The sequence below is a fragment of the Muscardinus avellanarius genome (genome assembly GCF_963383645.1).
Source record: "Muscardinus avellanarius genome assembly, chromosome: 1".
NCBI classification, from domain to species: domain Eukaryota; kingdom Metazoa; phylum Chordata; class Mammalia; order Rodentia; family Gliridae; genus Muscardinus; species Muscardinus avellanarius.
The window spans coordinates 163,401,350-163,413,849 of record NC_137786.1 but is presented as its reverse complement, the minus strand read 5'-3'; the positions used below and the strand labels follow the sequence as shown (position 1 = coordinate 163,413,849).

Here is a 12,500-nt window from a genome sequence, read left to right as displayed (position 1 = left end):
AGAGAGGAAGTAAATGCTACAGAAAAGAAAAAGGAGAGAAACAGCACAACATGGTGAGTGGAGGTACGTGGTGCTGAGCATTGTGCAGAAACGTTAAATCAGAAGTTCTTTTTGCATATAGTAGCCAAAAGATTTTGTGGGGTAAGAGAATTCTTGTTAAGGTAAACTTTTAGTAAACTAAAACATTAATATAGAAAAATTGAAAAAGCGAAACTGTAACCAGGTATGCTGGTACATGTCTGTAATGCCAGTACTTGGGAGGCTGAGACAAGAGGGTAGCAGGTTAAAGGCCAGTACCAACAAGTAGAGAGACGTTCATCAACCTAGAAAGACACTGATTCAAATTAAAAAGAAAAAGAAAACTGGTCTGGGAGTGTAGCTTGGAGGTACAATATCCCTGGGTTCAATTTCTAGTACCACAACACACACACACACACACACACACAGAGAGAGAGAGAGAGAGAGAGAGAGAGAGAGAGAGAGAGAGAGAGAGAGAGAGAGAATTGTGATTTATTCTCAAAGTAAATACATCCCAAGAACCACTACTATATCAATAAATAGACCATGACTACAACCCAGAAAAAGCCCTCCTGGCTAGGATACTATTGTGTTGTTTTTGTTCTGTTATTTCATCCTCATTTATTTATAAAATTTTGGTACACATATAGATGTTTTCATGAGTAGTAACTTGGAATAAATATATAAAAAACAGGTAGGAATGAATCTGTGGTCAATTGGCATGTAATAAAAAGAAGACAAAAGTACAAATACTGTAACATGCCAAACAGGCACGCCACATTAAATGAAAGATCACAGTCTGTGAAGTGGCTGGAGCACAGACTTCATGGACTTAAGCAATATAGGATGAGGCTATAAAAATATAAGTGACTAATTGGAAGAGTTTTGACTAAAGAAACAGAGTTAGTTCTTTTTGTAGACATCAGAGAACCAAAAAAGGTTTTCAAGGATGGGCATAACATGGTGATATTTGTTTCTTAGATGAGCACTCTTGAGACTACTCTTCAGCATAAATAGATGAAGGAGAAGCTGGTATCAAGATAATTATATTGGAAAATTATAATACTTGAGGTAAGGGATAATAAAAAAATTAAGCTACAAAAGTAGTGCAAAGACATGCATTTAGGCAGTCATCAGAGAGAACAGATGTGGCAGCATCAGTAGTATTTGGTCACCACTTGGTTGTGAGGATGGAGCAGGTGAGTGTTACTCACGTCTGTATTGCAGAAGATGGGGAGGGTAAGTGTATCATTTACTGAACTCGGTAAAAAAAAGAAGGAAGGACTAAAGTTTGAGGTAGTGGTTACCGAAGTTATAATGAGAATAATTTTAGATATACAAGTTTGAGTTGCCCTTAGGACATCTATGTGAAATTGTCTGTGTGTTAGTATCATAAGTGACACTTTTGGAAACTACTGGAGGTGACAAGGAGAAATCATAGAAGTGGAGAGTAAATGAATGTTAATAGGTGAAAGACTTTGGCTATAAAGGAAATAGCCCCTAAACAAATTGAAAAAGTGGAATAGCATATAGTTATTAGGAAACAATTTAATTTATTCCTATATAGATTTAATTATTCAGTTAAATATGCAAGAGAGCATACATTATATTGTTTTAATCTAATTTATATTTGAATCTTCCACAATTATGAAATGTTAGTAAAACTTACTGAAATAAGTAGTGATCAGTATTAACAATCATAATATGGCTCTGTAACATACATCATGATAAGCCTCCGTAATGTGTGTGTGTGTGTGTGTGTGTGTGTGTATATATATATATATATATATATATATATATATATATATAGAGAGAGAGAGAGAGAGAGAGAGAGACTATAAATCAGTGATTAAAAACAATGTATTAGGGAGTAGAGTTAAATATTTGGAAGACTTTTTAAATTGAACTGGAAGCAATTTAAAATAGTTTATATTAAATTAAGGACTCATTTGGTAATTTATAGTTGATAATTTTAAATAATTTATAATGAAAGAAACATGATAAGACAATAAAAACTGTTAACAAAAAAGGAGGCAGGAAAAATAAAAGATACAGAATTTTAAAAAAAATGCCCAAATGAAAAATAATCAATGAGAGAAATAGAAAATAAAAAGCCAAGCCTCATGAAAACAAATAACCAGTCAAGAAATGGGCAACTGAATTGAATAGAGAGTTCACATAAAAAAGAGATACAAATGGTCAATATTACATGAAAAAATGTTTATCATCATTAGTCATCAGAGAGATGTAAATCAAAACTACATTTTGATTCCATCTAACATCAATCAGAATGGCATTTATAAAGAAGTCAAATAATTTATGTTGGAGAGGATGTGGGGAAATAGGAACTTTTTTACACTGTTGCTGGGATTGCAAAGTAGTTCAGCTGCTATGGAGATAAGCATGGAAGATTTAATTTAAAAAAAAAGGGAATAAATCCACCATATTATCTGGCTATACCACTCCTGAGTATCTTTCCAAAGGGGTTGAAACCAGAGAACTACAGTAGCATATGCATACCCGTGTTCATAGCACAATTTGCAATAGGCAAATTATGAAACCAACCAAGGTGTCCATCAAAAGATGAATGGATGACAAAATTATGGGAAATACACACTATGGAATTCTACTAGGCAATAAAGAACAACATTATGTCATTTGCAAGAAAATGGAGGTACCTGAAGAACATTGAGATTAGCTAATCTCAGAGAGTAAAGGGTCATATGTTTTCTCTAATATGTGCAAGATATGGAATAATTGGGTTACAAGGGACTCCAGATAACAAAAGAGAAATCTCAGTGGAACTAGGGAGGAGATCTAAGTGTAGGGAAGGAGAAAGACTGAGGTTCATTAATGGAAATACTACCACTGACTCTGTATACATGTGAATATACCAATGTCAATTTGAGTACTCTGTATAGGGAGGAAGGGAAACGGGAAAGTGGGTATTAAGTGCTCTGTGCATGTATGGAATTGTCAACATGATTTACATTATAATGTGAGACTATAATGCACCAATAAAAGCACATACAAGCCATGCCTCTGATTGGACAAATCCACATAAATATATCTGACAAAGGAACCCTATCCATACAAAATAAAAATTTCTTAAAATAAATATTAAAAAGATACTGATTTTACTACAAGGAGTACTATGATTCCTATCATGACTCTCACTGCCTCTGGAAAAATCTCCATTTCAGAAGTTTCTGATTTGGTTCACCTCACCTGACAATTCTTGCCTTGAGTGAGTCTGTGGCTCTGTCTACACTGAATAGGCTGTGCCACACTTCTCAGGTCCAACCTTCTCTTCAATGACTAAAGGTTGGTCCAGCTGGTCCATTTATTATTTCTTTCTTGCATCCCACTATTATACAAATGGTATTTAAGTATGTTCTTGTAGCATTTGTTCAAATCATCCTAATAATGAAAGAGTTTGAGTTTTTTCATTACAGCTCTCAGATATTTTGGTGGTTTGTAAATCTCATCTGATTTCCATAAGAAAAAATAAGAAGAAACATAACCTGGTAGATCTTAGCGCCTGATAGTTATGTCTCTGTTCCTCTATCAGTGTTACATGTTGCAGTTTGCTCATATTTTCTCCTAGATAAAATATTTAGCTTCTTTTTAAATAGTAAGGAGTAAATATGTCCACTCAGGACAAACATCATACAAATGATTTATGATAAGTGATCTAAAGATAAAGTTGGAATCACTTCTATATATCATTTCTAAAAAGAATGTTCGGGTCTTTGAACATCCCCATCCATGGATCCTACAGTTCTAAGATATACCATTTCAGGGCATCATTTCTACAGTTTGACAAAAATAAGAATGCACAGTCTGAAATGAAGATTTTCTGGAGCAATGAGAGTCACGATAGAAATCATAGTACTTTTTTGTAGTAAAATCTGTAAGCATGTAAGTTATATTTTGGTTGAAGTTTACAAAGGAAAATAGTGATAAGCCAGGCATGGTGGTGCATCTTGTAGTCCCAGTACTTGAGAGGTTGAGATAGGAGGATCACAGGTTTGACACCAGCCGCAGATACTTAGTGAGGCCCTCTGGAACTTTGTAAGACCCTGTTTCAAAATAAAGAATATAATAGAGTTGGAGGTATAGCTCGGAGGTAGAATGCCCTGGGTTTAATCCCCAGTACCACACATACAAACAAGGTAAAGAGTGATAATGTTTTATACAGTTATCTGAAATTAAAAAGACTTGGCACACAGGAGTTCAGCAGCATCCATTCAGAGCCCCTCCTGTGCATGCAGGGAAACTGAGGGTATGAACTCAGCCTCAGGCGGCAAGGCCAGAGTCCAAGCTTTCAGCTCTGGAGACATTGAACCATTCCTGGCATGGAAGGCTCCACTCACTGACTTTCGGTCCAGATATCACATGAACGTTCTTGCTCAAAGAACTCACATTTATAATTGACAGTTAATTGTATTTACAGGCTCTATTAACTTTTTTTTAAGTAAATGTAGCATGTACTGGTATCTAAGATGTGCTCCTGTGTGAGAATTTTATTAAATTTTATTATTTTTATTTCAGAAAATAAATTCATACTTAAAACTTAAAAAGATACTAAACTTAAAGACATGTTTAAAGGACTTAAACATTTTACAAAAACACATACCAACTGTGTGTGTGTGTGTGTGTGTGTGTGTGTGTGTGTGTGTGCGTGTGTATGTGATACTGGGGATTGAACCCAAGGACATTTTATTTCTGAGCCACACCTCCCAGACCCCGCTTTTTTGAAACAGGGTCCCTTGCTAAGTTACCATGCTCCAGCCTCAAACCTGCATTCCTCCTGTTTCAGACTCTGAAGTACCTTGGTTGTTGGTGTGTTCTAGGGTACCCAGCTGAGAATACCAGCTATCCAATAAGCATATGAAGAGAAAGTTATTTGTATAATACATCACAAAACAGCCATTCAAAACAATTTGACTGAATCACACTCTCAGACTTCTTAAAGACAAATCAACAACCTGAATTTGACATCCATGACAGGGACGAGATGCTAAAAGAACATTTGAGTAAATAACAAAACAAGGATCAAACATAGTGGGTCATGAATTCCTGGGTGTTTATGATTGCATCCTATAGTTACACAGAAATGATTTTTAAAACATTTTAAATGGGTTCTCACTGTTTTTCCCAGGATGGCATATTATGGGCTCAAGTCCCTGCCTCAATTTTTCTAGTAGCAGGAACTACAGGTATGTGCCACCATGCCTGGCTCAAGAATAACTTTCCATGTATCTCTGACTTATATTTATCATGACATAATAGAAATTGATGAAAATTTTAATATGTTATATAAAATACACTGGATAAAATCTATACAAACTCAGGTTTAATTGTATGCTCCAGTACCTAAAGAAAAGACACATGACTTTGAGGAAGTGATTTTGTTACTTTAAAACTTGTTTTTCACTCTTTAAATAAAGATGATAACAATACATCCCCTATTGAGAAATATAACAGAGGTATCACATAGTGTGTTTGTTTTTATGAACCAAGTATATGCTGTCAGATATCATCCACAGGGGGTCTAGAAGAGTGCTTTTCCTAATGGTGACCATGAGGAACAGATTCCAAACAGTGGGATCCCATCACAGTGCTGGCACCAGACACAGAGCTGCAGTAATAGGATTAAAAGGGTTTTACAGAACAATCTCCATAGAAATCATATTTACAGGAAAATCAATGAAATAGCATTAATTCACAACTATATCTAAGCAATACCTCTAGCAAAGGTAGAGACAAAGAATTATTGTACATGGAGGCATATCAGATAAAAAGGAGTGGAAAAGAAACTATTAATACAGAAGATGATATAGACCAACGGGAAAAAGTCCTTTAAACACACTGGTGAGTCCATCATCAACTCCTTAACACAGAGAACAGAACTGGAAACGAGAACAGCGCTTACTACCTATTCTATATAACTCCTCCATGGTAGCTACATAAACTACACAAACGTAGGACAGGAACACAAGAGTGGTACAGGATTTCCAGAGCTCATGATAGTAAAGAAGTGTGTCCTTCCAAAACTGAATAGAAATGTGAGAATAATAAAAGCAGCTATAAAATTTGAAATCGTGAAACACAAATGAGAAGGCTATTTATTCTCACATATTTTAATAAAAATATAAAATAAAAACAAAGGAAATGAGTAAGCGCTTAAAATTTTGGGACAGGAACGAGCAGGAAATTAAGTAGGAGAGAGGAAGACAGAATCTCACACCACGCCTCTGTGATTTCTGTATCCTTTTAGCACAGTGCCTTACAAAAGCATATCCAATTACTTGAATAGTATAAATAGAAATAATTAAATCATTTAAATCTCAATAGAGTAAACACTTGCTCAGCTATGTTTTCCTGAGTGGGAATGAAACCTGTTTATCACCATTAAGTGGCAATACCTACTTTATTTATGTAAAAGTTCTCTTCTCTAACAAATGACAACCACTATCCCCAGGACACGGTTTACTTAAATTGAAGCCTTAGCCTTATCCACTTTAAATGATACAATAAATCTGCTTACTATTGCAAGTCTTGTTGTATTTGCTGTTCTCCTGTGCAAACCCTTCCAGCCGGCACTGGAAACGATGCTGCCAAAATTCTTGAAACCAGGGGTTGCGGAGGTTCGTTTCTGGACGGAGCTTCAAGTAATAATCATCAAACCACTTGACATCGGGGGACTGGAGCTTGATCGTGATTCCACCAACCGCTTCTCGCTGGTAGCCATCTGTCACATCGTACCTGTCAGCCCAGCCATCACTATGAGGAAACAGAAAACCTCAATTTAGACACTTTCTGAGTAAATCACAGAATGGTCGTGCATTACACCCAGGCCATTGTTGAGACAGCAGCTTGCTGCCAGGCATGAAGTACACACACCTGTAATCCCAGTACATTAGGAGGATGAGACAGGAAGAGGAGTTCAGGTTTGAGGACAACTGCAGCAACTAAGAGAGGCCCTCAGCCACTTAGTGAGAGCCTGTTTTAAAATTAAAAATAAAAATAGGGCTGGCCATTTAATTCAGAGGTAGAATGTTTCTGGGTTCAATTCTCAGGAACACACACACACACACACACACACACACACACACACACACACACACACAAGGAGATGACAACTTGTTAAAGTTAAAAGTGCAATAACACCAAGGAAACTTCTCTGCTTCAGAGTATCAGGTGGCACTAACCTCACTTACCTTGAACTGCAGAGAATAACCTGGAACTTCTTGGCAGAATTTTACTGTTGCAACATCAATTTTTGCACACAAGCAGTATAATATTATACTTTTACTGGATTTTTCATTGCTAGGTCAAATTAACTTTCTATATTTTCTTTTTTTACTTCATAATAATTCTTAAAATAATTATAAGAAAAATATTTCTGAACCCTTCCTAACATTAATTTAACCATCCTAAAACATGATACCCATTTTTGCTTCCATTATGCAAATGAATGAAATAGAAGTTAAAAAAGACTTGCTGATTATACTCATTCTATTAGTTATTGTTTGTCAGAGCCTCCAGCTGAAATTTCTGTAGCCCATATATTCTTCCCTATCTGTGGAACTTCTCAAATACATTTAAAATATGTATTTCAAATCGTGTCTCATATTAGAGCAACTGAAAGAATTTCATAGCAATGGACCCTTAAGGACAGTGACTAGGATCATATTCACCAGCCTTCCTATCATTGTATGCACTGATCACTCAGAGCAGAAATCTGGGATATTTAAAATAAAAGAGAATGAAATTGGAAAGCTCATAATATAACTGGTTTAAGAAAATATAATGAAATCAAATATTCTGAGCTTATTTGAAAATACATAGAACACAATACTGAAAATAAAACACAAGAAAAGATGTTTAGATAAAATGTAGGTGCCCTCTAGGGAGCCCGGGACAGGCAGGTGTCTGACTTGGGCTCCTCTTTTCCACTAGAATCTAGGCACCTTGAGTTATGTATTTTTTATTTATTTGTTTATTTTTTTTGCTGGAAACCAGTGATGCTGTCATTCTCCTGAAGAGGTTGTAACTGCTACTTAAGGAAATGCAAAGAAAGGCAAAGAGGAATTTGAAAATAAAAGTAAAATGAAAAGAGTAAGAGGAGAAAATTGAAAGAAAGAAGTGAGTGTGTTCCCAGAATACAGAAATGGGCAGGGTGTTTGAACCTATGCTGAAGGAAGAGGGCAGTGGACACTGGAGAAAGGGAGAGGGAAGAAACTTCTATTAAAGCATTTTTTTGGGGGGGGCATAGAGCATGATCCAATATTTGGCATCTAAGACCAATACTGGGATATATAAGTTACTAATTAACATAACACAAAGAGAATTACACTTTGTCCAGTATGCTCTGCTATAACAATTCTGATTTACAAAGTTGGTAAATGAGTCTGTGTGTGATGGTGTATGCCTAGTGCTTAGGAGGCTGAGACAGGAGCATCACAGGCTCAAGGACAGGCTCAACAGCTTAGCAAAATTCTCAGCAACATAACAAGATCCTGTCTCAAAAATAAAAAGGGCTAGGGGTATAATTCAGAGGTAGAATGCCCCTGGGCTCAATCCTCAGTAGCCCCCCCCCCAAACACATACACAATTGGGAATTGGGAATTGCTGCAAAAGCCATAGAGGTGTTATAACTTGTGATATTTCCTGAAGCAACAATGGGTAAAAGAAGAGAAAAAATAAATAAACAAAATAAACTATGTCTTACCCTAAGTCTCCTTAACAAGATATCTCATTAAAAATTATCTATGGTGAAATTTTAAAGTTTTGTGGCAGATCAGGAGAAAAAAAAAAAAACAACAAAAAAAAACCCCTGTAAGGCGATATGTTTTGTCCCAGTGTTGAATTTGGTTATTTCACACGTTATCTTCTCTCAAGCTTCTCATTTTCAGCTCCAGGAGATTTTATTTAAAGCTGACGAGTTGAAATGCAGTGGGCTTTTATGCCTCCTTTCCTTGGCGTGTTGTGGAGGGTTTATTATATCCCTGATAGGGGAGTGTGGGTCTCACTGGCACCGCAGGAGATGCATGGGCGGCTGCAAATGGGACAGGAAGTGCTGTTTGTCAGGCAGAGCCCCGTTCTCCAAGGAAGTGGCAATTTAAATTGTTCCTTTTGTTAATGTTGGCTCACTCTTATGTAATGGTATGATTATGAATATTACATAAGAAATATAAGATTATAATGAGCCCAATTTACCCTTCACAATTCATTCACTGAATTTCATGGGGATTGTAAAAAGCTTGTCTTAATAAAGTTATTTGCAGGTAAGATTTCCATGAAAGAGAAGTGTTAGGATCAAAGTTTGTTGATCTACTTAGTCATCTCTCTTTGTGTCTTTTTTTCTGTTCTCTATCTTTGATTATTTTAGATATAAATCTCCATGTTTAAGAATTTAGAAAAAAGATGAAGCTTTGTTCTGAGCCTTCCATGTTCATGTTATGAGTTTATTTTTTCTGTTCCAGATATTTACAGAAAAAAATTTAAAAACCATATAGTGCAGAAACAGAAAATGACAACATCTATGTGACATAACCGGGTCATGTATTTAATTTATATTTATTCTATTTAAATTTAGAGATAATCTACTACATAATCCTCAAGAAATAGTGTTTGATGCTAGCTAACATAAAATATACTGCTAAATATTCATGTTTTTTTTTATAAACATGTACTTTTAATATTGTTTTAAGATGACATGGCATCTCTAAGTAAGGGGTCATCAATTCAAAAGTAAATGGAAATGCTAAAAAATATCTTGGACTTACCTTTCTACCACCTGATGCTTTCTATTTTCTTTCTTTCTTTCTTTCTTTCTTTTTTTTTTTTGATAGAGTGGCCTTTAAAATATTGGCACTATTTCAATGCTTTGGATGGCATTTTTTTTTTTTTTTTTTTTGGTGGTACTGGGGTTCCTGGAAGCCCTTCTACCTCCAGGATACACTCCCACGGGCTACACTCCCAGACCTATTTTTTTTAACTTTTTTATTTGGAAACAGGGTCTCTTAAGCCAGCATGGCTGGCTTCGAACCAGCGCGATCCTCCTGTCTCCGCCTCCCAAGCACGGGGATTACAAGCGTGCGCCACCACACCTGGCTGGATGGCATATTTTAAAAGATAACGAATCTAACATTTATTAAAAAGCTACAACATTTAATGCATTTTTTCTAGATACATTACATACCCATCTGCTATCTACCCATCCATCCATCTAATCACTAGTGATCATTTTGCCATCTCCTTATAATTTATTTTATTATTTTTCTATTTTGTGATAGGCAGTTGATTATCAATATTTGTAGATTATTTGAAATTTCAGGGCTGGGGGCATAATTTAGTAGTAGATCACTTGTCTAGCGCAGGTAAGGCCTTTGGTTCAATTCCGGGCACTGCAAAAATTTTTTTTTTGCAAATTCAACTACTTTCTAAAATTTATTTGCAACATCCAAACCAATACTGGTGGCATATTTGTAGTCATTCACAGATAGGCACAGAAATACAAAAAATTGCAGTCTTCTGGCACACATATTACCATCTGAGGTTGACCAAGCTGTCCCTCTGCTTTCTGATTTTAGTTTCCATACAATAAAAAGTGTTATTTTCATAGCCTACTTAGTACCAGGTCTTTCACATTATTTTGTGTTGGTGATTTTGGTGTCTTACATGCCCCCCAGGGATAATGGTGATATGTTGTCTGGTGTTCCTAAGAACAAGAAGGCTGTGACATACCTAGAAAATTCATATATTAGGTGATTTGAATTCAAGAACGAATAAAATATTATTTACTAAGAATTCAATGTTAATGAATCAACTATATATTAAGGGTATCTTTAAAAATGAACACACATAAAACAATGCTGTGTATTGACTAGTTGATAAAAAATATTGTGATCAGAGGCTCACAATAACCTTAACCTGTATTTCAACTAAAAGCAACAGTCACTCTTTACAAATTTAATGATTACTGTGTATATTATAGCATTACAGAGAATAAAGAGAACTGATTTCATATATAATCTTAATTAGGATGTTGTCTTAGTCTTCTAAGTTTTTTTTTGGCTGTAAAAACAGAGTGACTTGGACAACTGAAAGAGGGAAAGTATTCTTAACAATTTGGATAAACTATAGGAAGAATTTTTATGTATACATTCTCAAAATACCTCCCAGCAGATACCCAGAGATCTTTAAATTTTCCTGAAGACATCTTCAAAACATGCTCATCCAGCAACAATTTACTCTTGTTTCTTTCCCCAAATCAGATAATCATGAATATCTACTCATACTCTGCAATCTACCTTTCCTCTTCTTTCAACCACCCTTTTCATTATTTCTCACAATTAGCAACTCATGAAAGGTTAATGCCACTTTCTTTTAAACAGTACGTTAAGTTTAAGACAAAATTGGCTCTGGAATTCTCCAGCTAAAATTTATTTTGTACATCTCTATAGTCTTCCTTCTTATTATATATCTATCTTAGCTAAATCATTTTGTGGACAATGACAGTCCCAATATCTCAAGTATATGGAACAAAGGTTTATTTCTTTCTCAGCCTTCATATTTAGTGCAGATGATCTATGGCTCTGCTCTAGGTCATCTTTATTCTGAGACACAGTCTGAAGGAGCATCTCCTTGTGGGACACACCTGTTTTGTAGAAGGCAAGAATAGAGAGCATAGGGGGAACCACAAAATGTTTCTCATGGATTCTGCCTACAAGTGGTCCACATCACTTCTCTTCACATAGCATTGACCAAAATAAGTCATATGGCTGAACCCAACTAACTGGTACAGGCATCTGTGGTTTTTCCACAAAGAGTAGCAGTGACTATTCTGAGGAAAATGTGATTTATCACATATACTCTGTGTTGAAATTCTATCGGAACTGAGAAAAACATAAGTTAAATAGATTTTAGATGCTACCTCAAGGAGCTCACAGTGTAGTGGAGGAATGAGAAAGGAGGAGAGGCATATAAATCAGTGCTCACCTACAAATGAGCATTAGTACAGGTGTGAACTAAGTGTGAGGTGCACCCATGTGAGTATACAGGACAGTGAGTTAATGAGGTCAGGTGGGTGGACTAACTGTCAATGGTCCAGGGCTTTGTAATTTAACATGCAGGTAGTCCAGGCAGTTGGGAGCCAGTTTGGGTTTTAAGATGGGAACCGGATGAATGCTGGCAACATTGTGAGTGATGGATCAGAGAGCTGGTACTGAATGTTAAAGAATGAAGTTAGGAATTATGTTTCAATGGCCAAAGAAACTGAGGGAGAATGAATTAATTAATGGAGCAGCATGAATGAACAGTCATATTTGCAAGGATCCCCAATATAGAATCCCCAGAACTATACATGTGGGAAATGCAGTCTGGGAAAATGTTTATAGTTTTTGGGTAAAAAACAGTAACATTGAAGCTCCATGTCCTGACTTGGAAAATATGGAAAGAGAACAAGTTTG

General features: G+C 35.8%; 1 protein-coding gene across 2 annotated transcripts in view; it reads right to left on the bottom strand.

Annotated features, from left to right (window-relative positions):
• GRM5 (glutamate metabotropic receptor 5) overlaps positions 1 to 12,500 on the bottom strand; it is a gene marked incomplete at both ends in the record, with an annotated part of 485,189 nt that overhangs the window by 134,420 nt on the left and 338,269 nt on the right. For both annotated transcript variants that reach the window (XM_080699847.1, XM_080699846.1), the window contains one exon: positions 6,572 to 6,807. In XM_080699847.1, coding sequence (XP_080555973.1) covers positions 6,572 to 6,807 — 236 coding nt within the window. The remainder of the gene's footprint in view (positions 1 to 6,571; positions 6,808 to 12,500) is intronic.